The 27,952-nt window shown below is 41.9% G+C and overlaps 1 protein-coding gene and 1 non-coding gene across 2 annotated transcripts; both read right to left on the bottom strand.

The window, feature by feature from the left end:
- Positions 1–626: 626 nt before the first annotated feature.
- Positions 627–23,192, bottom strand: ZNF599 (zinc finger protein 599). Its single transcript, XM_054588805.1, has 4 exons — positions 22,854–23,192; positions 20,207–20,333; positions 18,196–18,291; positions 627–1,861 (listed from the first exon to the last, which is right to left on the bottom strand). The coding sequence occupies exons 1-4, from the start codon at positions 23,190–23,192 to the stop codon at positions 840–842; spliced, it is 1,584 nt and encodes a 527-aa protein (XP_054444780.1). The 3' UTR covers positions 627–839.
- Positions 23,193–26,118: 2,926 nt separating this feature from the next.
- Positions 26,119–26,282, bottom strand: LOC129083250 (U1 spliceosomal RNA). Its single transcript, XR_008530476.1, has one exon. It is a non-coding gene; the product is annotated as a U1 spliceosomal RNA (small nuclear RNA).
- Between the last annotated feature and the right edge of the window lie 1,670 nt (positions 26,283–27,952).

The following is a 27,952-nucleotide window of genomic DNA, read 5'->3' on the forward strand; positions in this document are numbered from 1 at the left end:
AAATGGACAAAAATGGTAACACCTAATCTGAGTTGGAAATTTGGGTATGACTGTCTGGTATCTGTGCTGTTTAACCACAAAGCTTCACAAAATTGCTTCAAAAGGTCTTGAATCCAGGCATGACAGTGATGATAATAACAATATCAATAAATAGCAACATCAGCAGGGATAACTGTCAACGTACACACACTCAGGGAGGACATGAAGCCATTTACTCTCATAACAGCCCTGTGAAGTAGGAATATATTACTAAATTACCCATTTTACCAGCAAGCAAACTGAAGTAGAGATTTAGTAACCTGCGCGGGGCAGCAGAAGCCTGCAGTGATGGGATTTGACACCCAGTGTCACAGTTCCAGAGACTGGGCTCCAGAGCTCGACACTAAGCAGGAAGCACCTCGCAGCCCTGTCAAGAGCCAGCAGCCTTGAAGAAAACAGGCTTTGCAGGTGCAAGGGAGAGGTGAATGAAAGGGGAACAGGAGAATAAGGGAGGGACATTTCATTTATTTCAGGAAGTAGTAAAAGTATTGTTTTGCACAAGTAAGGATCCTATTACACTGGATAAAGATGAGTATTAAGTGAAAGCCCGTCTACATTTACTGGCTTATCTAATGTGAATCTGCTGGTATAGGAGGTACGACTTGACCATGAAAGCTTTCCCACACTTGATGCACTCACAGGTCTTCTCTGCAGTGTGAATCTCCATGTGTCGACTGAAATTAGAGTGGTAGCTGAAAGGCTTTCCCACAGACATTGCATTTAAAGGGTTTTAATCCAGTGTGGGTCATATGATGCATACAAGGTGAGTGTTGGTTGAAGTCCTTTCCACATTTATTGCATTAATGGGGCTTCCCTGCAGTGTGAACCTTCATGTGTTGACGCAGATTAAACTTGGAGCAAAAGGTTTTCCCACATTCTTTGCACTTAAAAGGTTTCTCACCAGTATGGATCCAACTATGTTGGACAAAACCAGAGTGGTAAGAGAAAGACTTTCCACATTTACTGCATTCATAGGGCTTCTCTCCTGTGTGAATCCGCTGGTGCTCTGTGAGGTGTGACTTGCGACAGAAAGCTTTCCCACATTCACTGCACTCATAGGGCCTCACTCCAGTGTGAATCTGCATGTGTTGACTCAAATTAAACCTGTAGCAAAAGGCTTTCCCACAGTCTTTGCATACAAAGGGTTTTTCTCCAGTGTGGGTCTTCCGATGCTTAATTAAATTTGACTGTTTGGTGAAGGCCTTTCCACATTTATTGCACTCATAGGGCTTCTCTTCAGTGTGATTCTTCATGTGTCGCCCGAGAGCAGAACTGTTGCAAAAGGTTTTCCCACATTCTTTGCACTCAAAAGGTTGTTCTCCAGTGTGAATCTGCTGGTGCTGCATGAGGTCTGATGTACAGCTGAAGGTCTTCCCACACTTTATGCACTCATAGGGCTTTGCTTTAGCATGAACACAGTCATGTGCAAGATCCCAATTCCTGATAATTCTGCATTCACTATATTCATAATGGTTCTTCCCCACTTGACTGCTGGGGTCTTTAACTAGTCTGTGTGTGTCACTTTCACAGAGAACACCTACTGGAGAGACTCGCTCCTGTAAAACTCTTGACAGTGGACTGTTACCTGTCCCCAATTCATTGCATTTAGAGTTCATCTTCCCAGGTCCAGTCTCCTTGTTGGGCTCTGTCACTGGCCTTAAGATTCCTGCCTGCATTTCTGATAGCCTTTCCTGAGTTTTGGGTCTTCCAGTCCTGGAGTTCCTTGAAGCTCCCTGCTTCAGCCACACCCTAAGTGAGTGTCCCTTGGACAACAGCAGCTGAGAAATGGTTGTCTCCGTAGTCTCTGATTTTTCTCTGGCTCCTGAAAAGAACCAATTACATAAGAGTAACCTATTAGTGAACCAACATAGAAGGAACAAAATTACCACTTTTATTAAAGGGAAAATGGTGAAAATAATGCCTCTGAGTATGTTATATTTTCACATCTATGAAGCCTAGGTTTACAATTTGTTCTTTTCTGTTCCTTGAGCTCTTGACATTTGAAAAGAGAAACTGAAGAGTGAGTGCTTGGGCAGAGAACAGAGGATCTGGTGGGAGAATCCTCCTTACATTCCAGGACCAAGGAAAGCACACAGTGTAATAATGTTACTACATACAGTATGTTGGCTCTAAGAGAAAACTCCTCATCATGGTGTTCGGGAAGCGCAAGTAGGATGTCCCAATTCCATTCCAATTCCTCCCCAGATGGGGAGGGTGAATGAGATACCAAGAAGTTTCCCAGGAGTTTCCATGAGTTGTTTCCTAATAGAGGTAGAAACTACCTGACAGAGGAAGTGGAAGGTGGTGCTATAGGCAAAGGAAACAGAATGCACACAAACCATTTTGAGTCAAACCTGGATGCCTAGAGAACCTCAGGGTGCGAGAGGATGTTGTAGGTATGGAAGCAGAGGCAGACAGGGGCAGAGGGCGGCATATTCCAGTGCACAGGGTCTGAGGGGCACGTTGAGTCTGCTGTGCCAGAGGAACAGCCAAATGAAAGGACACAAAACAGATATAATCTGGGTAGTGAAAATTATAAATACTCACTTGAGAGGCATGGAAATGAAAATGTTAACAATATAAAGGTGCTCATTCTTCCTCAGTGGATAAGTTAATTCAATAAACTCTAGATAAATTCATAATAGGGCTTTTCATAAAACTCAAAAAGATAACTCTAGATCTTATGTGGAAGAGAAAAGAGACAAAAATATAGGACCAGATGATTTACTGTTAAATTCTACAAAACACTTAAGGAAGAAATAATATAAAATATCAAATGTCAATTCTATATAATCTCTTCCAGAAAATAAAAGAGGATGGAATACTCTCCATCTCATTTTATGAGGTCATCATTACTTAATACTAAAAGTGAAAACAGATTATTATTAAAACTACAGGCTACTATTGCTCAAGATCACAGACACAGAAATATAGAATGACATGTTAGCAAACTGAATCCAAAATATTAAATATAATACATCACAAAGAACAGATAGTCAATGCAGGAATAAAAGTCTGGTTCAACATTTAAAAATAAGTCAGTGTAACTGAACCTGTTAAAAGATTAAAAAAAGAAAACTGTATGATTATGTCAACAGACAGAAAAATCAATAAATAAAATTCAACATCCATTCAGGACTAAAAAAGGAAAAGACTCTTGCCCTAACTGGTGTAGCTCAGTAGATTGGGAGTCATCCTGCAAACCGAAAGGTAGCTGGTTTAATTCCTAGTCAGGGCACATGCCTGGGCTGTGGGCCAGGTCCCCAGTGGGTGGGGGCGGGGGGTGTGCAAGAGGCAACCACTGATGTTTCTCTCGCACATCAACATTTCCCTCCCTCTCTTTCTTCCCCCCTTCCTCTCTCTCTCTCTTAAAAAAAAAAAAAAGACTCAAAAACCTACAGAATAGAATGGATTAGATGTAAATCTAATATGTGCAGAATTTTTATGCTAAAAATTACAAAACATTTCTGTTAAGATGTCAACTCTCTCTAATTTTTAGATTAAACACAATCCCAATTTATAAATCCATTAAGTTCTTTTTGAAGATATTGAAAATGCAATTATAAAATTTATGTGAAAAGGCAAAGGAAATCAAATCAACAAAATAATTCAGTAAAAGAACAAAGTCAGAGGATACACCTCACCCAATTTAAAATGTACTATGAAGTTACAATAATCAAAACTGTGGTGTTGGCGAAAGTATATAGACATGTAGATCAGAGGAAAAGAACAGAGAGCCTAGAAATAGCTACCCTCAAATATAGTAAACTCTCTTTTGAAAGATGCATAGTTAATTAAACAGAGAAAGAACAGTCTTTTCAATAAGTGGCTCTGGATGTTTATAAAGGCGTAAAAAATACACCTTGAAACACACCTCACATCTTATAGAAAAAATAATGCAAAATTGATCATAGAATGTAAATTTAAAAGGATAAAACTTCTAGAAAAACATATAGAAAATCCGTGAGACTTAGTGTTTGGCAATGAATATTTTGATAAGAAAAGCACAATAGTTGAAAAGAATAGTGGTAAATCGGATTTTACCAAAATTAAAAATGTTTGCTCTAAGAAAAACACTATTAAAAGAATGAAAATACAAGCTTCAGGTGGCAATAAAATATTTGCAAATCACATGTTGATAAAGGACTCATATCTAGACTAGAGAATCTTTAAAACTCAAATATAAGAAAACAATAAACAACAATAAAATGAGAAGATCTAAACAGACAATTCACAAAAGAAAATACAGAGATGGAAAATGAGCATATGTCATTAGACATTAGATGGTCTAATGACAGTCAGTTGTCATTTTTAAAAAAAATTAGAACCACAATGAGTAACCTCTGCATAGGTTAGAAATAGCAAAAATTCAAAACAAAGCAAAACAAAACAAAACCTGGCAACACCAAATGCTGGTGGAGAGAGAGATCCTGAGGAATTCTCATTACTGGTGGGAATGCCAAATGCTATAGCCACTTTGGAAGGCAATTTGTCAATTTCCTAAAAAGTGCAAGAAATACCACATAGACAAGCAATCCAATTCCTAAATGTTTTCCCAAATGAACTAAAACCTTATGTTCACACAAAAACCTGAATGTGAATTATTACAGCAGGTTTATTCATAATAGCCAAATACCAAAAGCAGCCAGGACTGTAAACGGATAAACAAACTGGCACACCCATGTTACCGTAGGCAGCCATCAGCTGGAGCATGGGCCTGGCAGGCCACTTCAGAGGGGCAGGTGAGCAGAGGCTGTGCAGGGGACCCAGAATGACAGGATCCAGGGGTGCTCCAGTGGACTCCAACTGGCTTCCCCCAATGTGCTGGTGTCCTGTACAGTGCTGGGAATTGGGCTGAGGGGTGCGACAGCTCCAGGCGTCCTAATGGGGCGTCCTGCGGCCCACTTCTATCACCGCAGAGTCCGGCTGCACTGGGGCGTCTCCCCAGTTGGCCAAGATGGCTCGGGGGAAGTTCTTATACCAAGAGCACCAAAAGTTCCAAAGACAAATGGATAGGGCCCGAGCACTCTGAAAGCTAGAAAAATGAATGGACAGGACCCTAGTGTACCCAAAACTAGCAAGATAATTGGATAGGAAAAAAAAGCCCACCCCTTCCTATCCCTATAGGAACCACAGGTTTGAGCAGGAAGGTGAGATGATCTTTGAGATGGGAGTCCACCATTCTCCCAGGTGCAGTACCTGAACAAACCTCTTCCTTTTGTACCAGCACCTGTCTCACAAGTTTGGCTTTCCTTGCAGCAAGCTGTGGAACCTGAATTTTTGGTTACATACTTACATTGTGATACTATTTGGTAGTAAATAGGAATGAGCTGTAGATTCATCCAATGATGTGGATGAATATTAAATGCATTTTGCAAGTGAAGAAAGTCAGACTCAAAAAGGGTTACAGATTCCATTCACATAACATTTTGAAAAGAGTAAAATGATGGAGACAGAAAACAGATCAGATACCTGTGAATGGAGAGTGGCTGACTATATAGGAGATGCCAAGGGGCATTTGTAGGTAAAGGAACTGTATTGTATTGTACTGGGGTGGAGGGTGCATGCTTCTATGCATTTGTGAAAACACATAGAACTGTATATCACAATGAGTGAATATTAATATGTGCAAATTAAAAACAACAACAGACACTGGTTTTCAGGGGATTCCAGAATGGAACGCATACTGTGACGGATGAACCTAAGTGAACGAACAGAGACAAGAGGGATGGAGGGAGAGGGGGATGGGGGAAAAGGAAGGGAATGGGAGGGTTGGGGAATGTGTAGCAAGGTCTCATGGACAAAACCAAAGAGGAAGGACTGAGGGAGGGAGGGGGGAGGGGGCAGAGGAAGGTGGGGGGAGAGGCAGTGACAAATGTATTTGAAAAAATAAAGAAAATAAATTTTTTAAAAAAGTATGTATGGCATAACCTCACTGGAGAAGGTGGGGCAAAAATGAGCTGACATAAGTAATTTTGAAAAACAGTGTTCTGACTGTTCACCTTAAGGCTGAAGACAAAATAACTACCATTGACCTTTGAACAAGGGGGATTTAGGGGTGCCCACCACCCATGCCAAGGAAAGTACATGTTAAATTAAGTTGTCTCTCTGCTTACTCAGATTCCCAAACACAAATCCAAAATATGTATACATAAACATTGTACTCTAGTTGGTAAATTTGTTTCCCAGGAACCCTATCTCACATGTATAATGGAATTGAAAAAATAAGCCATACATGGTAGATAATGGAAGCCAGGTTTTCATGGTCACATAAAAAAGTTACAAATAAGCAAAGAAGGCAGGCTAGAATGAAGCATGTCCAACAATGAGATTAGATTTGAGAAATAATTATTCTATACATACCAGTATTTCTTAGTTCTGTTCTGAGAGGATATAGAAGCAACACTGTAGCCACAAACCCATCTAGTGCCTAGATCTTGGTTTCTAAATACTATTATTTGATAGTGTTCAGGAAAGGAAAGCATGGATCCTTGGAGACAGCTGATTCCATAGCAGAGACAGGGAAAACAAAAGAAATCAGAAGCCTCTCACAGTGCCAGAAAATAAGAAAGAATAGGGACATGTCAAAGGGACATAAGAGCCACCCTCAAAGAGCTTCCAGGGTCCAAACCTGAAACAGTTTGTGAACTAAATAAATAAATAAATAAATAAATAAAATACTGGATTGAAACTCAAAGTATAAAACAAATATACATGAGTCCACACCAATATAAATAAATGAATGTAGGAGAAGGGACAAATTTTCTTGATCAAGGATCCCAAATAATATATGTGGGTGCTTTTTCTCTCCTTGAATATGGATTGGATTTAGGGATTTACTTCCAAAGAAGAGAGAAATGAAAGGGAAAAATAACTTTAAAGTGAAAACAGAACCCTGGTGGACACCACCTTAATGAAGTGATCGAAGCCGCCATTGCCAGAGATGTCACGTGGGCATACACACCCCTCACATGAGATGACCGGGAGGGCGCCTCACCTCTGTGGTCATCTTCTCAGGACTTAGCACCCCAATCTAAACACGACTGAAGCATGACAGAAACCACACTGAAGGATATTCTACATGATGCCTAACTAGTTTTTTTTTTTTTGTTCAAAATTGCCAATGACAGAAAATATAAGGCAAGATGGAAAAACTGTAAGAGGCCAGAAGAGACAAAGGAACCATAACCAAATGTAAAATGTTACCCCAGATTGAATATGGGAAAAAATAAAGGACATTGGTAGAAAAACTGGCAAATCCAAATAAAGTCTGGAGTTTAGTTAGTATACTAACCTACATGTTCAGCGTGGTTATAAATGATGTTAACTTAAGGAGTAACAGGTGAAGGAAGAGTATATGAAAACTCTCTGTACTATTTATATAACTTTTATGTAAACCTCAAATGATTCTAAAATAAAATATTTACTTCAAAACAAACTTTGGAAAGTTCCTTTGAAAGCTATACAGTAAGTTACATGTGGTATCACAAGCACACTTCTAAGAATATTTCAATAAAACAATTCTCCTGATGCCAGTATTAAGGAAACTTGTGGTTTGGGATAAAAATCTCTTACATCAATCATGATTCATCTCAAACAATATAGACAGGAGAAAATATGAAGTGAATACTATATTACATGATGACAATGCCAAAGTTGAGTAGTCGAATAAGATTAATTCATGGGATGTCTGGTCAAGAAAACAGATAGGTAAACATAGTACTTGCCTCCTCCCACAACCACATCAGAATTACAGCTGTAGTTACAGAACAATCATCATTCCAAACCACCTAAAATCTAGCTGAACAGAAGTCCTATAACTAAAGATATAAAAAGAAGCCACACAGAGACTCATAGGAGGGGCAGATATATGGAACAGACTAGTTCCATACCCATGTGCAGTGGTTAAAAATTAGGAGGCATATCACAGCTTTGGAGGTCACCCTGAGGAATGAGGGGTCCACCTCATGCTAGGCTACCTAGCCCAGAGTTCCAATGTGAGAAAGGTAAATTCCTATAACTTCTAGTTGTGAAAACCTGCAGGGATTGTGGCTGAGTGAAATGGAGGGCTTCTGGAGTCCCAGGTGTTCCTCTTAAAGGGCCCACACATGGACATATGCTGACACACTCCTTCTGAGTTCCAGTGCTGGAGAAGCATCTCAGGGGTGACAAGGACATACTGGGAGGAATTGAATTGTCTGGCATCAAGGTGAGAGCTGGAGGGACAGTTTTCTCCCAAAGAGAAATGCTGGCAGAGGCCATTGTTCCTTTGCTGAACCCTCCCCCAAAAGAGCCCAAAGGCAGGCCCCATATCTGAGTCTTTATCAACCTGGCTAAAACTGTTTGCCCTACCCTGATGATGCCCTAAGACCCCACCTCACCCAACTTATAGGTCCATCCAAGCTGTTTCCAATGGCTTTTCCATAAAAATGTCCTGTCTTGGCTCATGCTTTGGACTTTCCTAAAATCTCTCCAACAAGGAATGTCTGGCCTCAGCATGCCCTCTACACCCTGCTGAGTGGCCCCCAGCCAGGCACTAGCAGTAGTTCACCTTGGTTTGAAGTGTGGCTTCTCCCAAGCACCTATGAGCCCAGCATGAGTAGTAGCCATCTGCAAATCTCTCTGTATCTCATGCCAAGTGGCCCTGGGCAAAATAAATGCAGTGGCTGACATTGATGTGCACCTCCCAGGAGACCCCAAAGCCAGTGCACCCAGTGGATAGCTTCAGATCACACCAAAATACCACCCAACCACCTCTATGAACAAGGGCACGAGAGCCCTGCTGAAGTGATCCTGCTCCATGAGGTCAAGCCCTTCAGAGCAGATCCTCCACTGAGGTCAAAACCAGTTCTTGCAGCTGATTGGCCTGGGGGAGGTAAATCCCACCACTGAGGTGCCAACAGCAAGCAAGGCTCAACTACAACAGGAGGATGTACACAACCCACATGGAGGCACCCAGCTCAGGTGATAGGGGAGGCTGGGCCACTGGGCCCTATAGGACATCTACTACATAAGGCCAGGAGATGTAGACGCTCTACCTAATACATAGAAACTGTGGAGGACGGTGAAGGCTGACATCAAAAGCCAGGTTAAGCACTTGGCAAAGCCACACTCGACCGCTTGTTATCTGCAAAGCAGAACAAGCTGGCAACTGGCGACAGCCTGAGCCTGGGGCCGTTGAGAAGGTAGTAGATACCTGCAAGCTCTGCTGAAGAAAGTTTGATCATGTAGATAGCCCAGGAATGGAACAATCTGTGCCCACAGCATTTCCCAGCACTGCAAAACTCCCTTGAGCTTTATCTAACCAACCCCTATAAAATAAACATGGAGACTGTAGTCATTGTCATTGTCTCTCCATCAGAGGGCAATGTTCCACCTGGTCCCCGCTTTTCTCTAAATTACCTTGTGTTGTGTCTTTGTGTTGTGTTGTGTCTTTGTGTTGTGTTGTTCTTTCTCAATCTCCCATTGCTCTCACTCAGGGACCACCACACCACGTGGGTCATGGCAAGAAACAAACACAAGGAGGCTGCCAAAATGAGGAGATGAAGAACATGCGCTGAATTAAATAGAACAAAATTCCAGAAAAATAAGTAAACAAACTGGAGACAAGCAATGTACCAGATGCAGAGTTCAAAACACTGGTTATAAGGATGCTCAATGAACTTAGAGGGAAGTTAGAGGACCTTAGTGAGAACTTCAACAAAGAGTTAGAAAACAAAGATTTTAAAAATGCAGAAATAAAGGAAACAATAACTAAAATGAATAATAGATTATAAAAACTCAACAGTAGGGTAGACAAAGCAGAGGATCAAATCAGCAACTTGGAAGACAAGGAAGCATAAAACACCCAATCAGAACAGCAAAAAGATGAAAGACTCCAAAAAGAATGAGGTTAGTTTCAGGAGCTTCTGGAAGAACTTTAAGCATGCAATATCTGTATCACGGGGGTGCTGGAAGCAGAAGTGAGAGTGGGAGGCATTGGAAACCCATTTGAAAAAAATAATGACAGAAAACTTCCATAACCTGGCAAACGAAATAGGCATAAAAGTCCAGGATGCATGGAAAGTCCCAAATATGATGGACCCAAAAAGGCCCACACCAACACATATCATAATTAAAATGCCAAATGTTAAAGGCAAAGAGAGAATTTTAAAAGCAGCAAAAGACATGCAGTTAGTTACCTACAAGTACAAGGGAGCTCCCATAACCCTGTCAGCTGATTTCTCAGCAGAAACATTATAGGCCAGAAGGAAATGGCATGATATATTCAAAGTGATAAAAAGCAAGGACCTACAACCAAGGTTACTCTACCCAGCAAAGTTATCATTTAGTATCAAAGGACAGATAAAGAACTTCCCAGACAAGAAAAAGGGAGTTCATCACCGCCAAACTAGTATTACAAGAAATTTTAAAAAGTCTTCTTTAAGAAGAAAAAAAAAAGATAAAAATATGAATAATAAAATGGTGATAAATTCATATCTATCACCAATTACTTTAAATACAAATGAATTAAATACTCCAATCAAAAGACACAACAGTGGCTGAATGGATAACAAAACAAGACCCTTACATATGCTGTCTCACAAGAGACTCACTTCAATTGAATGATATTTCATGAAAAGATAAAAAGAAGTTAGGGTAGCAATACTTATAGCAGACAAAATAGACTTTAAAACAAAGGCTATAATAAGAGACAAAGAAGGACCCAGAAATTCCACTTCTGGGTATTTACCTGAAAAACCCCAAAATTTAAATCAAAAAGACATGTGACGTCTTTCCAGAAAAAGTCCGGCCACTTAATACAATGAGAATGGTTTGCAAAACATTGATGTAACATGGCAGCCAAGTAGAATGAACTGAAATGCACATGCATGAACAATGACGACTTCAATGCTCCAGTCAGAGGGGGCAGTAGATGCTGTTGAGTGATCATGTGTACAGTATGGCCGTCACATTCAAACTGACTGAGCGAGTAGAGCAATGAATCTGCATCAAATTTTGAATTAAGCCTGAACCTCCACGGGGACTAGTTGGATGATTCGGAAGGCTTTTAGGGACAATGCAGTGAGTGCAGTGCAAATAAAATTGTGGCACAAACACTTCAAAGATGGTCAAGAATCTGTTGAAAGTGACTCACATTCTGGAAGGCCTACAACAAGCAGAACACCTGAGAATGTTGAACGTGTATGGGCTGCAATTAACAAAGACCAGTGATTGACAGTGCAAGGATTAGAAGCTGATCTGCGGATTCCAAAAACTACTGTGTCTGTAGCTATGGGCAACTGGTGATTGGCAGCTTCACCACAATGTGCCTGCTCAGGCATCACATCTCATGCAGAGTTTTTGGTGAAATATCAAATCACCTATGTGACTCAGCCCCTCTAGAACCCAGATATGGCACCCCATGATTTCTGGCTTTTCCCCAAATTAAATCACCTTTGAAAGAGAATAGGTTTCAGACCTTTGATGAGATTCAGAAAAATACCACAGGGCAGCTCATGGTGATTCCAACAAAGGATTTTGCAGAGTGTTTTGAACAGTGGAAGAGATGCTGGGAGAACTGTTTGAGGACCCAATGTGCCTACTTTGAAGGGGACTGAGGCATCATTATCCCATGTACAGTGTTTCTTGTATCTTGCATCTTTCTCAATAAGTGTCTCTATTTTTCATAGTACATGGCTACTTTCTGGAGAGAGACCTGTCCTTCCATATACATCCATATATTTATTGCAGCATTATTTACAATAGCCAAGATATAAATGCAACCTAAGTGTCCATCAACAGATGAATGGATGAAGAATATGTTGTACATATATACAATAGAATATGACTCAATCATAAAAAGGAATGAAACCTTGCTATCCACAACACCATGGGTGCACCTAGAGGGCATTGTGCTGAGTGAAATAAGTCAGGAAGAGAAAGGCAAATGCCATATAATTTCACTTATATATGGAATCTAAAAAACAAAATAAATGAATATTAGAACAGAAATAGACTCATAGATACAGAGAATATTTTGACTCTTCCCAGATGGGATGGGTGTGGGGGATGGGTGAAAAAGGTGAAGGGATTAAGAATTACAAATTGGTAGTTATAGTCATTGGGATGTAAAGTACAGCATAGGGAATATAGTCAATAATACTGTAATAATAGATGGTAATAATTTGAAATGGTGTCAGATGGGTACTAGATTTACAGGGGTAATCACTTTATAAGTTATATAAATATCTAATCATGGGGTTGTACACCTGAAATTAATATAACACTGTATGTCAACTGTAACTGAAAAATAAAAAGTTATTTTAAAAAGATAAAATAAAAAGCCATCACCAGTGTGGCCCAGTTGGTTGGAGCATCATCCTATAACCTAAAGGTTGCAGGTTTGATTCCCAGTCAGGGCACCATACCTAGGTTGCAGATTCAATCCCTGGTCCGGGTGCATACAACCCCGGGTCCAGGTGCATAAGGGAGGCAACCAATTGATGTTTCTCTCTCATATTGCTATTTCTCTCTCTCCCTTCCTCTCTATCTAGAAGCAATGAATAAATGTCCTGGAGTGAATATTAAAAAAAGATAAAACAAAATTTTTTTAAAGATTTTATTTACTTATTTTTAGAGAGAGCGGAAGGGAGGGAGAACAAGGAGAGAAACATCAACGTGTGGTTGCCTCTTTCATGCCCTAACTGGAGAACAGGCCCACAACCCAGGCATGAGCCCTGACTGGGAATGGAACCCGTGACCCTTTGGTTCACAGGCTAGCACTAAGCCACACAGCCAGGAGCAAAATAAAAAAATTTTTTTAAATTAATTCATGTTTTGTCACAAAGTGTTATTAAGAATTTCTAGTCATTAAAAAACAGATTAAAGAAAGACAAAAGATACAGTAAAATGTAGAATATTAGCAATATCTATAATTAGCAATATATATAGTTCATAGAACATTAATATAAGGAATGCATAAAGATTCTTAACAATCTAACACAGAAGTGCAAAATCCTTAATAAAAAAAATAGGCAAAAGATTGATCATGAACTTATATTTTACAGAAGATATACATTGGCCCAAAAAAATGAGTTGTTCTACTTATGGTAATGAAGTAAATGCAAATAAACACCAGAGTAAGAAACCGCTTTGTACCCATTCAACTGGATTAAATTATAGAGCCCGACAATATCAAGTGTGGAACAGGATGTGGTTTATGGAATCTCTCATTCATTGCTGGTGAAGTTAACAACCTGGTAAAACCACTTTAGAAAACACTGGGAAATATCTTGTAAAGTTGTTTTCCATCATCCGGTCATTCCAGTCATAAAAAAGAATTACATGCGGATGACTACACACACATATATGTATAAGATTCTTCAAAGCAGCAGGATGGTGACCACACAAAAAAATAGAAAAAAGTATCATTATTGACCAGTTCAGTGAAGTCAGATTTTCTGGATATAATGATGGAAGTAGGTAAATGTCTACAAAAATGGGCAAATACATTGTGATATATTTATGCAATAGAATAGAATATTTTGAGATGAAAAGAAACTATGGCTTATACACACGATTCTTAGTAACTGGGTGCTGAATTTTTAAAAATTATGTTTCAGAAGACTACATTAATGTCTTATTCTGTTTGGGCTACTATAACAACATAACCACAGACTGGGTGGCTTATAAACAAAAGAAATTTGTTTCTCACAGTTCTGGAAGCTGAGAATTCTAAGATCAAGGTACGGGAGTGTTCTGATGAGAGCCTTCTTTATGGTTCATAGCTGGCACCTTTTACTGTTCCCACATGGTGAAAGGGGCCAAGGATCTTTCTGGAGCCTGTTTTATAAAATACGGATCCCCTTCATGAGGGTTCTACCCTCATGACTAAGCACCTTCCCAGATCTTCAATACCATCATCTTCGGAGGTTAGGATTTCAACCTCTGAATTTTGGGGAACATGTGAAAACCACAGCAATCAATTATGACACCATTCCTCAGAAGTTAAAAAAAAAAGCTATACAATACACTGTTTAAGTATGCTTACAAACAGGTTTAAAACTAAGGAATGAATTGAAAACTAGATGAAACAAACAAATTGCTTGAAAGATGCAAAATAAAAAAACTAATACAAGAAACAGAAAATGTGAAATCACCATATCTATAAAAGAAATTCAATTTATAATACAAAATAGTCCCACATATAAAGTAATGAAATTATAAAAGCAAGGTTTAAGAAAGTGATTATCTTCATGGGGAAGGGAGAAGATAGGAAAGGGAAGAAAGGTATAGACAGATATATCCATATTGGCAAAGCTGCTATTCTTGCATTGGCTGATGGTGTTCATGATAGAATTGTTTGGAGGAAATAAATGACTGAGAAAAGTTTTAAAATAAACATGACAGCTCACTGACAAATGATGAGAGTGTGTTATAAACCAAGATATATAATTAACATAACTCTGTACACCTTTAGTCAATTATAAATGTTAGAAACCAACAAAGTATTGTGGTTAATGTCATAGTATCTAGGGAGAACCAGACCAAGCTCAAATCCCAGCAACAACTTTGCTAGTTTTGTGCCTTTCAGTAAGCCACTCAATTTCCACAAGCTCTGCTTCCTCATCTAAAAATAAGGGCTACAAATACTGTCTGCCTTATAGATCCCTGTGAGAAGGAAGTGAAACAGGACACACACAGTGCTTAATGCAGTGCAAGCACCGAAAAAGCCATCAATATTTTTTAACTAGCCTGTCTACATTACAGCTGGAACATGGGACACACATGCATGAGTTGAAGTTGAGGAACTAAGTACAGCTGGATCATTCTGGGAGACTAATTGCAGTAAAAGGAAGAAGGACCATGAGATGCTAGATGAAGCTAATACTGAGATGGTGACCAACATAAAAGGCAGAGAACCATGCAATCAGAATTGGGAAAGAGGGACCACTGGGACTAAATGCTTCCAAAGCTCAGGTGTAAAAAAGTGGACCAAGTTTCTGATACATCGAAAAATAGTGTAATGTGGTGGTGAAGACTGTCACTTCAGCCAACTCCTGCAACCAAGCATAGTCAGCTCGACAGTGGTTAACTGACTCTAAATATCATGAAAGACTGGGAGACTAATTTACTGGCTGCCATGAGAGTTAACAATACCCATAAAGTATGCAACACCATGTCAGGCACAATGTGATGTTCAGTAAATTGTGGGCCATTTTCCATTGTCATTTATCATTGCTATTATATTTGGCAATAAGGATAAGAGCAGCAACCTCCTCAAGAACGGTTTCAGTGCTGTGGTTCTGAGCCGCCTCACCACCAGGCCTCAAAAATAAGAGGGTGGGGGAGATACTGAGTGCTGATGAAGATGCAGAGCACTGGGCACCCTCCCACATGGCTGGTGGGAATGCGAAGGGTGCAGCCACTGTGCAACAGCCGGCAAGCTGAACATGGACCTACCCTGAGACCCTGTCATTTTCCAACAGAAATGAGTCCTTGTATCTACAAAAATAATGAGAAAAATATGCATAATATCAGATATGGGAAAAAATTAAGATGACAATCACAGGAGAAAGTACATACTTAGAATGAGATACTGCCAATTATTGAGTAAGAACAGAATTCAACTAGAAGCAAACACGAGAATGAATCTCACAAACATACTGGTGATCAAAAAGCAGACAGACATGTCAGAATACATGGTTGGGTTCCATTTATATTAATTCTAGAACCGTCAAAATGAATCTGTGGTGACAATCTAAACACTGGTTCCCTTTCTAGGAGGAAGCATCAGAAGCCTCTTGAACTGCTGGAACTGGTGCATGTTTGACCTGGGTGGTGATTACATGGGTTTATATCTATGTAAAAATGCATCAGACTGAACTCTTTAAGATATATGCATATTGCTGCATGCAAGTTTAAAAATTAAAACAATAAAGAATAGAGTGGGCACTCTCCCTCTCTGGAGCCCACACTTTCCCCTTCCCCCTCTTCTTTCTGCCAGGTGCATTACCTTTGCCTTTCTCTGTCCTCAGCTTCAAGGGCCCCTCCCCCTTTGTTTTATGCTTCTGTTACTTGTTTCCTGAGCCTACACAGTCCAGCTGACTTCTACTACCTCTGTAACTTTCCAAATAAACTTTCTCATAATTTAGGAGGAAAAGAAAAAGAGTTCAGTGGAGATGAGGAAGTCAAGTGTATGCAACTTTTCCAAGAATAAGACAACTCTTCCAAGAGTCTGGTTGTACAAATGTGTTAGTCAACATTTAGAAACTGCCATGGAGCCAGGACTGTTTTGTGTGTTGTATTTTCCTCAAGTAAGCACCCTGAGTGTGTTTTGTTTTGTTTTTAAATTGACTAGAGGGAAATGAAGATACAAAAGAAAGAAAATAAGTGAAGAAACAAGGTCTCTGAGAGGCAGATGTGAGTTAGGCTCTGCTATAGGAAGTAGCCATGGCAGTGGGCAAGATCTCTCCCACAGATGTCAGAAAGGGTGCTACAGGCATGAGACAGACAAAGATGAATCTATAAGGTTGAGGAGCAGGAAGACATGGTGTAGGTTGTATGCTGAGACATCAGGGGTTCAGGGAGTGGTTGATGCTTGGATCAATGGTTAAGTGGATGGGGGAGCTGGTGCAGGATACAGAGATGACCAGAAACAAGGAGGCAAGATGTGGGTTGACCAGTTAGCAGTGTGCTGGCATCATACCATCAAAAGTGATGAGGGCTTAGTCTGGCATATTAGTGGTGGAGCTCATGGAGGTGGCAGAAGTGATGATGCACTTGATGTGAAAAACAAAATAAGCAAGATGAGGATGGCTGGATGTTGGGTTAGATGAAGGCAGGATGTTAAGGATTTGTTCAAGGTTGTTTCCCCTTCTCAACTGAGTGATGGGGCCATTTATTGAAACTGTCAGCCAAGGAGTGGACAAGATTATGATATCCTTCTAGGCATGAAGACTTTTATGGAACGTGAAATGTGACTGAAAAATAAGTGTTTGGAAGAGACTCGGCCACGGTGAAGAGGGGCTGGCCAGAGATACTCGCCAGCTGGCCGAGCAGTGCAGGGAAGCAGGAGACAGGCAAGACATGGCTCCGCAGTGGCGCCAATCAAAACACATGATGACTCCCACTGCCGTCACCAGCCCAGATGTGGGGCAGACAGAGCCAAATGTCATCTTAAAGTTTTAGTAAAGGAGGGGCAGATAGTCAATGGGGCAATAGACTACTTCTGCCTAACAAACAGGAGGATGGATGAATGGGTGGAGAAGGGTGGGAATAAATTATAGGCATATATAGTAAGATAGGCTCTTTTTGTAACTAGTCCAGAAGGGCATGTGAGATATTATGCATTGTGATTGATATCACATGAAAGATCCTAATAGCTGACTTTTGTTGAGCTCCTAACTGTAACTTAGGCATGGTGCTTAGCAGCTTCACACATTAAATGATTATACCTTCAAACAGCTCAATGAATTACAAATTATTACCACTTTCATTTTATAAGAGTAGGCAGAGTAAACCAAACCCAACTGCTCTTCTCTTTGGGCACACAGCTAAATCTCGCTTCCCTGATGCATCCAAAGAGGGATGGCCAACTGCTGAGTTTTGAACAAAATGTGAAGGGAAGTGATATGTGTGTGCAACTGGGTGCGACTCTAGCTTCCTCTTGTTTGCCCTTAGCAACAGAAAGATGCCAGGGTAACCATAAAGCTGCATGTGGATGATAAAAGGTACATGGGTCTCTGAATAACTGTGTGATATAAACTCCCACACTGACCCACATGGACCCTGTCATAGGTGAGAAAAATATTTTTCAGGTATTGAGCCACTGACATTTTGGAGATTACATGTTAATGCAGTGAGCATTAACAGCCTAACTTAGCTAAATGAGATACAATAAAACCATGCCACGTCCCTATTGTCACAAGGTTGGTAGGGGCAAAGACATGTTTTAAGACCAAGGAGTTGGAGCCCAGAGCCTCACTCTTATCTAACAATACAGGTTCTTTACCTGGTGGCAGTAAAGAGTTTGTTGAAGTGGGAGGACAGAGGGACATCAAAACCCCAGGCACCCAAGGAGGCCACATCAAGAAGCTTCCCACAGATTTCAGAGAGTGGGCTCCTCACCATTAGGCTTCCATGACACTCACTGCATAAATCTTGGCCACCCACCTGGACAGGCACTTTGGGAAAGGCCTCTTTTCACCATCCATAGCTCCTGCCTGTGCTCCGAGAGGTGGATCAGCTCTGATTTGGGAACTGGGTATCCTGTTTGTAGTGAAAGAAATAATATATGCATATCTTAGCAAAGACAAAAAGAAATGTGTCAACAATGTCTGGAACTTCAAGATAGAGAGGAAACCTCAGAATGAGACTGCTCTTGTCCAAGTTGATATGTGACCTGGAAACCAAGGCCAAGAATATTGTCATTCGGTCCTAAATACTGAGTAAGGAAGCGTTGGCTGCCTATGCCGATTCCATCTCCCTTGACCTCCATCCTAGAGAACCGCACTCCCAAACTGTTCAGATGTAGTCACAGGATCCATATACACCAGTGCTCATGGGACATTATGACCATTGCTATGAATTGCTTTTCTTTACACTGACCCACTTTTTATTTTATTTTAATACATATCTTCAAAAAGGGAATCCTGTGTCAATTTGAAAATTCAAAAAACCAGTTTCATTTGCCACAAACAAAGTTACTACAAGAAAATCAAGATAGCACTATTAAGTCTCAGTGAATTCACACTGTCTGCCCAGGACTGTGAGTTTGAGGCTGTCTCCTCTGTTGAAGAGGGAAATTACCAGAAGTCAAAGGGGCATTAAAAAAGACTCAGCACAAAACAGACACTGTCTCCCTAAACAATCAGCAAGCAGCAAAGAAAAAAGGGTCCTAGCTGGTGTGGCTCAGTGGGTTGAGCACCATCCTGTGAAACCAATGGGTTGCTGGTTCAATTCCCTGTCAAGGCATGTGCCTGGGTTGTAGAGCAGGTCCTCATTTGGGGGAGAGCAAGAGGTAACTAACTGATGTTTTTCTTCCTCTCTTTCTCCCTCCCTTCTCCACTCTCTGAAAATAAATAAAAATCTTTAAAAAAGAAAAGAGAAAAGGGAATGGCTTCCTCTAATTGTCCACCAATGCCATTTCTTGTGTTCGTACCCCCTATAATGATCTGCCATACCAAGAGAGAATCATGGCACAGACTTTAGGACACAAAAGATGAGCAGGTGGGCATCAAGGGTCAAATAAGCCTTTTAAATAAATTGTCTTGTTTAGAACAATAACCAGTAGGACTCATACCTCCTGGTATCCTGTCTGGTTCACTCATTTTCTGAACAATATCCCATTACCCATGGGTCCTGCTGAATGGGCTGTGAACCAGCCAAGGTTGGCTACTCAGCTTCCATCTCATGGGAATCTGGAGAAGGGGCAGACTAAAGCCAGCCTGTGCCAAAGACCAGGGTGAGAAGTAAAGGGAAGTGTGGGCTTCGGACAGCCATGCAGAGACAGCCTGGTAGAGAGGAAGAGAGAGATATGGAAAAAGTATATATACATATTATATATATATACACACACACATATTATATATATACACACACATATTATATATACACACACACATATTATATATATACACATATATTATATATATATATACACACACACACACATAATATATATAAAATACACACACACACACACACACAGAAAGTAGAGACAAGGAACTGGGGGTTTCTTAGAGCAAGGGCAGGAGTGGCTGCTTCCAGCTATCAACTCCCTGTGGCAGAAAAAGCCAATTTCCTGAGAATGACACAAGGAGGCATAAAGCTCAGAAGTCTCTGGGGCCAAGATCTAATCAGGATTTCTTCCATTTTCTGTCTTTAGCCTCTCATGATTCCTGCCTGGATATCTTGCCCGGACATCTTGCCCTTGGATATTAAAAGAAACCCATTATTTCCTCCTACAAATCCTTTTTCTTTGGTACCTGAGCCATTTTGAGAGGAATTACATTTCTTACCCACAATTCCCTGTAAGAGATACAGGGAAACAGGCAGAAGTAGGTGAAATGAATACACACGGGGGCCATGGGCAGGAGAGAGTGCATCCTGTAGAAATCTTCTGAACAAAAGGTAGAGCGAAGGAGGCTGTGGGTGCCCACACAAAGGAGCAGTGAGGCCTTACCCAGAGAGACCAGGAGCCTACAGGTCTCCAGCATCACTTCCCTGTAGAGGGTCCTCTGGGCAAGGTTCAGGTGCCCCCACTCGTCCTGGGTAAAGGTCACGGCCACATCCTTGAAGGTAACCGATGCCTGAAAAGTCAAACACAGGTAGTGTCATTGGCCCAGGGCCAGTCCATGAGATTAAAGCCCGATGCCCAGTCCTTGGTAAAGGACCATAGCACCCCAAGGCCAGTATCAGAGAGCACTTTCTAGAAGCTTAGCCCTGTTTCAGTTCCAAGGAGTCAGACACTACTGTTGGACAGAATGTGACCATGTTAGAGACAAAAAATGCCCATGCTGAAACTATTCACAAAAGGCACAAGACAATGGCAAAGCTGTATGGCCTGAGACACAGAGATCAAACACTTTGGGAGTGAAGAGAAAAAGGGAGGGCATGACAATGACCAAAGCACCAATCATGACAAAAGCAGCAGAAGTTGAGCCTTGCTGGTCCTTTACACATGCCTGTGCCATGCTAACACTTCACACGTCATATTTTAGCAATTACAATGTCCAGCTCTGCAGCTAGATTCTGACTTGGAATACAGCCTACTGGGAATGATACTTGCCTGTTCTGTAATTTGGGGAAAGTCAATTTATTTCTCTGAACTTCGATTTCCACATCAATATAGTAATAGTTCCCATTGCACTAGGTAGTTGTAAGAATTAAGAACGAATGTTCATGAAGCAAACCCTGGAATGCCTAGCACATGTCAGTGCTCGACATGTTTTTCCTACTTCCATTACCACCCACCACGACGATGTTAACACCATCATCATCTCCACAGCACAGCAGTGGGTCTCAGGTAGCTTTAGCAAGTCACCCAGAGTTATATGTCCCAGGAACACAGGCAGAATTTGAACATCTGTAAAAGACTACACAATCGCACCCCCCTGAGGCACACCTCAGAGATATTTCCTACCTGTGTACATACACTTCCACGTGGCTGGAAAGGTCTGCCATCCTCCTTTGTTCCCAAGTCCACATGCCAAAGGGACACCTCCTTCCTTGCAAAGTTCTGATTAGGTGTAACCTCCAGGCCTCCCCAGCCCACTTGGGGTAGGAGGGTCATTCAGAATGCAGGCTTTGGTGGTCAGTGTACTGGGTATTGACTTCTGGCTACTTAGGAGCTGTGACCTTTGGCAGGCCAGAAGTTTCTCTTCTATAAGCAGGGAGGATAACAGAACCTAACTCTGAGGAGGTGGACTAAATCCATCTCAGCACAGATCAAGTGCTAAATGAAGGTCAGCTGCTATGGTTGTTGTAGTTATTTTTCCTCTCTGCTTCCAGAATACTCTGGAAAAAAAAAAATCAACCAAACACCCATCTCGGCCTTTGTAACTGTACCAGATTCTGTGCACAAAGATTTCATATGATGGGCAGGTGGGGATGGCAATAATTTATCTAGAACTAACAAAGCCACAGAAAGACCCTTCTAAGAGGCGACACTGGACAGAGCTGGGAAGGAAATAAAGAGGCAGCCCTGCAGAAGTCTGGAGGCAGTTTTCCAGGCTGAGGACATTGCATGGGCGAAGGACAGGAAATGAGAAAGAGCTTGGAACGTTCAAGGCATCTTAGCTGTGGTGCAGTGAGCAAGGAGGAACGGAAGGAGAGCAGAGAGGGGGGAGGGGCAGAGGAGGATGTAGTAGGGCCTTGCAGGCCACAGTAGACGTGCCTGGAGAGGTGTCAGTCACTATTAACCACTTACAAAACACCCGGTACAGGCTCTGTACCGTTCAGGATTTGAGGACAAAGCAGAGAACAGGTGCTGGTGTTCCCAGGTTGAGGACAGGTTCCCGAAAGGAATGCAAAATACTGTCTTGAATGGCTGTAAGGATTCTACAGACAACAAAACAGAATGAGGGTAACAGAGATTGGGAATGACTATTAGACTGGGTGAGTAGGGAAAGCCTCTCCAAGGAGGGGACACTGGAGGCAGCATGAAATGAAGTGAGAAATGGAACCATGTAGAGTACAAATAAATAAGATAAGTCCTGATACTGATTATAGGATTATGACAAAAGTAAACAGGGTGCCATCTCAGAGAGCAAAATAGGGCCTTTGTGTTTACATCTAAAGACACAACACTCCTGCACAGCATCATTACTGAGGTTCACATAAGAAACATCCAAACCTGGAGACAACTTTTATAAGAATTTATTTGAGCCAAAACTGATGACAATTTCAGGAAAGCAAGATCTCAAATGCTCTCTAGAAGACAGTTTTGCAGTTCTTTTATACAAGTGGAGTTAAGGAGAGAATTTAAAGATTACCTGAAGGTGGGAAAAGCAAGGACAGTTAACGAGATTAACTATCCCTTGAGGGTTGTTACCTCTCCAAGAGACTTGAAAAAGATATTTCTGTCATTTCAAAGGTGTGTTAACATAGATGAACAAGAAAATGGACAGGGCTTGCTTAAGGCAAAGATAAACCTTTTACTAAAGAAGTTTAGACCTGGGGTATGACTGCCCAATTAGGAATTTATGATGAGATCACCCTGTGATGTTACTTTTAGTTACATTTATTACAGCATCTCTTTGTCATCCACACTGAATATGTAATGGATTTGCTTTTCAAATGTGTCTTAAACAGGTAAATTGATTCACTACTGTCAGTGACAAGTCAATCCCATTGGCAAGATGGTAACTGTAGTGATGAATTGGCAGGCCTTCCTGGCTCTCAGGCAGACCTGTGATCTTCTGTGCCCCAGCAGAGGAGCAAAATTCCAAAGGTGTTTTTCCCATCCACCTGTCCCCCAGGCTATCCATCCCACTCCGCTTATCAGTTATGTGTAGGCCAGAGCCCAGGAAGGCCCAAGGGCCAGATTCTTCTTGTTGCAAGGCCTTAAGATTAACACAGATCCAGGATGCACTTCTCTGGCAAAACAGCACAGAATGACGCTCCCTGGGCAGCGCTGGAGGACACAGTGACAGAAGTGCACTCTCCATTTCCCTAAACCATGAAGGAACAATTGTTAACATTCCCATTTAAGCTAGAGAAAATGTTGGCCGAGGATAACGAGTGGACTCAGACAAGGTCACAGCCCTGTAATCCACACAGAGGTCTCTGCACTCGGTAGCCTAACGTCAACCAAGCGGGAAGGCCCACGCAGGTCGCGCGTATTGGGGAGATTCTGTGAGGCTATACTTTCTCCTTTCACATCGCGAACAAACATTCTGGTGACTGCCAGAAATCAGAATCTATGTAAACCCCATGCTGGATCTCATACCATGGGCTGTAAGTGACCCCATGCCAGGACACGCAGACACAAGGGCAGCGAGGGAAAGGCGGGGACTCGCCTAATTAACAGCAGCTCTCATGTCAGGACTCCGAACAATGAAGGTAGGAGTGCGAGTGGGCAGGGGTCTGGGCACTCTGCACTAACCTGCGCCAGGTCCATTTAGAACTACCACCAACAACGAAGTCCGTGCGCGGAGCAGGGCCGAAAGAGGTGGCGAGTCCGTGGGCTCGCTGAACCCTCCTCTAGGTCCTAGAACGCGCGGAGGTGTTTGTCCTCTCCCGTTGGATGCTTCTCTGCAAGGTGGTGAAGGACTACCTGGCCAAGAGGGCCAGGGAGCAAACAATCCCCAGGTTTGAAGAACCAACTCGCTGGCGACACCGGAAGTCCCGCCCAACAATTCGGGAAGCGAGAAATGTTGCTTTCACAGTCCCCTGTTACCCCAATTCTCACCCCGCCCAGACTTCTGGGTAATGTAGTGTGTCTGCTGCGTGCAGCCAGGAGGGATCGGGGGAGCTCTTTGAAATCTCCTGAACCACCATCTGACCGGGTGGGGCGTTGGAAAAAGGGTGACTTTGTAACGGGGTGTAGGCTTAATGGGGCTGTGAGGCTGAGAGCTTCAGGGACCCCCAACAAGCCTAGCTTAGGGGCAGCAGCACGGGGATTGAGAACTATTTTGCATTCAATAACAGCAGGCTAGCTAGGGAGATGGGCATGACTTTGACCCATGATGTACCTGGGAGGCAGCTCCCACAGTTAAAGCGACTGCGGGAAAGCTTGGAGACGATTTGCTCCACACAGCAGGACCACACCTGCCCAGCCTAGAAGTGGCATCCAGGAAGGCAGACGAAACCAGACTCCTGGCAGGTGGCCGATCGTGGGAGGAGTCGAAAACGGAGTTACCGGAGGAAGGTCGTGCTGGATTCAAACCCAGTCCCAGCACCCATGCTTGGGCTTAACCACATAGTTTTGGGAGCTGCGAAGGGGTTCTCTTAACCACCGTGCTTAAGAAGCAGGAGAGTAAGATGTAGTTTACTTTATTCTTAGAGGTTTGAAAGGATGCCGAAGGACTCCCACCAGCCCACCATGAGGATGAGGCTTTGGATTAAGAATGAGAGTCTAGCCAAACTATGGACTTCTATTTCTTTTCCTGTGATATGATACCCCTGACTGGACAGGTTTGGCAAGGGGAGACAGGACTGTGTGTGTATTTGTGGGTGTTTTAACGGGACTTTGGGATATAAGGGCGACATTCCGCCATTACTCTAAAACTGTATAACTTGAATAAATAGTTCCTTTCCTTTTTACCAAACTCTGGCATTGTGAGCCACAATTCCTAACACAATGGCAGTAGGCAAAGATGAACCACAGAACAAAAGACCCCAGTGGGGAGGGAGGTTGTTGCCAGCCACACTCTAACCTTATGAGTATCCCCCAGAGTCTTTCCTGTAAGTCATGCCCCACCTCAAGTTCCAGCTTGAGCCTTAGGAGCCGAGACCGCAGGGTGGCCTGAACTACCACCAGCCTCTCAGACCTGGGAAACCTAATATTCCTTTACCCGGACATCAAGGAATAGCAGTGAGCCAATGCTGGTGACTATGCTATTCACTCAGGTTACTATAGATTCCAAATAAATCCAAGAACAAATCAACAATGATAACACACAAGAAAATTGGAGGATAAGGAATCGAGTTCAGATCAGGTCCTGGGCACCCAGGTAGCCCACCAGTCAGCATCTTGCAAGACAGAACTGCAGTGGCTTCAGAATCAGTCCAAGCAGGGTAAGCCCAAGCAGCGGTGCATTGCCCTCTCTCTCCCTCATTTGACTCAGCCCTTCTGTCGGAAGCTTCTGCTTTTACGCTCTTTCGGGTTGCAAAGTCACTTTGTTTTGCATGGTTCTTCATAAACCTGTTTTCCTCAGTCCCAATAAGCATGTTATTGTGTTCAGTTTTGATAAACACATTGTTTTGGTCATTTCTAGTGCACATGTTTTGACTGCTTAGCTCTGCTGCAGCATATTGTTTACCACAGACAAAACTGAGGGATCTGGCAGGACTGCGCATGCTCTAAACATGGCATCAGTCCTGCTCTTCACAGAAGGGGATAAGGCTTCACGTCCTCTTACAGGGGAAACACCCAAATTTAGCTGCCACCTATCACCTAAGACTTTAAAGATGCATGACTTCATATGTCCCTATGGGGGAGGAAGGAACTTTTTCCTATCCTCAAGTTTCTTTTGGCTGATCTAATAATTAAATATATAAAAAATTAACAAGAGAAAATAACTACATTTAATACATATGTACTGTGAACCAAAAAGGGGTTATGTAGTAAATTGAACTGGCAACTCAAGGTGGGTCACTACACGCCAGACCTATATAGCTTCCTTAGTGAAAGGTTTATCTTTGCCTTAAGCAAACACTGTTCATTGCATCTAGGCTAACACACTTGAAATGCCAGAGTAATTCTTCCTTCCAGACCTTCTGGAGGGGTAACTATCCTGAAGGAAATACATGATCTTGTCTGCATACTATCCCTATTTACTGTAAATGTTAAGTGTTAACTATCCTGTACTTACTAACATAAAAGAAGTGTGTATCTCTCCATTTTACTTTTTTTTTCTTTTTTTTTTTTTTCAGGGGAGAGCGCGAACGCAGTCCCCCACTACCACAAATTATGCAGTCGAGTTTCCCACATTTGGGGAAATCGCAGGGGTCAGCACATCCGGAGTGCAATGGATAAGCCTCGCCCTGGGAAAACCACCTTCGTGATCATGGTATCTCCCCTGCCAGGTAAGTATCTCCATTTTACTTTTTATTCAATCCTATAAACTGGACTGGATTCTGATTTCCCTTCTTTGCTTCCTCCTACCTCCTTAATCAACCAAAAAAGGGATTTCATGAAAACTTCCTTTCCCTTGATTCTAAATGTATAAAATGAACTGCAAAACTGCATTCTCTAGAGAATTTTCTCAATCCGTTGAGATCTTATTTCTGGGCCAGCCATCAGTTATAAAATTTTTCTATAGGTTTGAACTTTATTTTTGTCTACAGCCTACAGGACCTTAGTGACCTTTAGCTCAAAATACTCTGTGTACCACAGAAGTACAACTTGGGGTGACTCGTCCTGAACCTCACCTAGCCAGTTCCAACCTCTGAAGTTTCCTGAGAAGTTTCACATTTCAGAAGTTGGGTTGATAAAATGTTTCATATCTCATTATACCACTCTCAGTCTTGACTATAAGCCAGTTCAGTTAAATAGTTGTGTCTCATTTCAGAAAGTAGAGATGCAGGTGGGCTTCCAAAGCTAGGCATATGGTTGTAAGCAATCTGGTACTTAATAAGAGGCATCTTTATGGAAGTGAAAGAAAAAGAATAGTTAATGACTGAAACAGACACTAATCCCAGTTTCTGAGTTTTGAAGGATACTGTTTTGCTCTGATTAATTCAGCAGATTGTTTTCCAGAAGATGTTTTATTGCACATGTTTTCTTTTCCTTTTACCCACTCTATTTGTGGCTTTAGTTTTGTGGTGAAGTGATTTTTCTTCAGTAGCAAAATAGAAACAGACTTTTAGAAGACTGACAGCCCTGGGAAGGTTAGAAGGTAGAGGGACTGGGCAAAAAGAAGGAGGACTCATGGACATGGACAACAGTGTGGTGATTGAGGGGTGGTAGAGGTGGAAGAGAATGTAAAGGGGATAAATGGTAATGGAAAAAATACAATAAAATTGTTTTTAAAAAGAAAAAGTCTGTGTACCCACTAGATAGTAGGTGTATATACTTTGTGACCAGCTTGCCCCTTTTACAGGTCACTACCACGGCGATGGGGTATGTGGCGGGTGGTGGAGAACTGATGGGCACTTCTTCTGCTGTGTTTTTGGAGGTGTCTGCACTGCCTCTACCAGGATGTGCCAGGATGGGTGGGGCAGTGGAGGCAAGTGCATAACTTGGTGGCACTGCTGTACTGTTTAACGTGTCTCTGATTTCTTTACCCGGCTCTAATGGTTTGGGTGGGACCAAGGTGGCAAGTTCATGATCTTGCAGCTCTGCCTCCCTTCAAGCAATTGCTTATGACACTTCTGTACTGCGCAGGGCTTCTCAGCATTCTCTACCAGGTTCTGCTGGGATGGGTAGGGCTATAGAGGCAAGTTCATGATATGTATTTCTGCTTGTCTTCCATTAGCAGGTCCATCTCTAGTAGGATCTGCTGTGATGGAAGTGGGGAGGAGAAATATTTTGGGCGGGGAGCACTGCTTACACTAAAAGGCAAAAACACAATCTAAATATACAAAGCAAGCATCAAAGTCAGACTTGGATATTGCAGAGAATTTAGAGTTATCAGACTGGAAATTTAAAACAACTGATTAATATTATAAGGGTTCTAATGGGAAAAGAGGACAACATACAAGAACATATAGATAGTATAAGAAGAGAGATGGAAATGCTAAGAAAAAATTTAAAGAGAAATGC

Source organism: Pteronotus mesoamericanus, unplaced genomic scaffold, assembly GCF_021234165.1.
Source record: "Pteronotus mesoamericanus isolate MK-2021 breed Mesoamerican mustached bat unplaced genomic scaffold, CSHL_Meso_final scaffold_165, whole genome shotgun sequence".
NCBI lineage: Eukaryota > Metazoa > Chordata > Mammalia > Chiroptera > Mormoopidae > Pteronotus > Pteronotus mesoamericanus.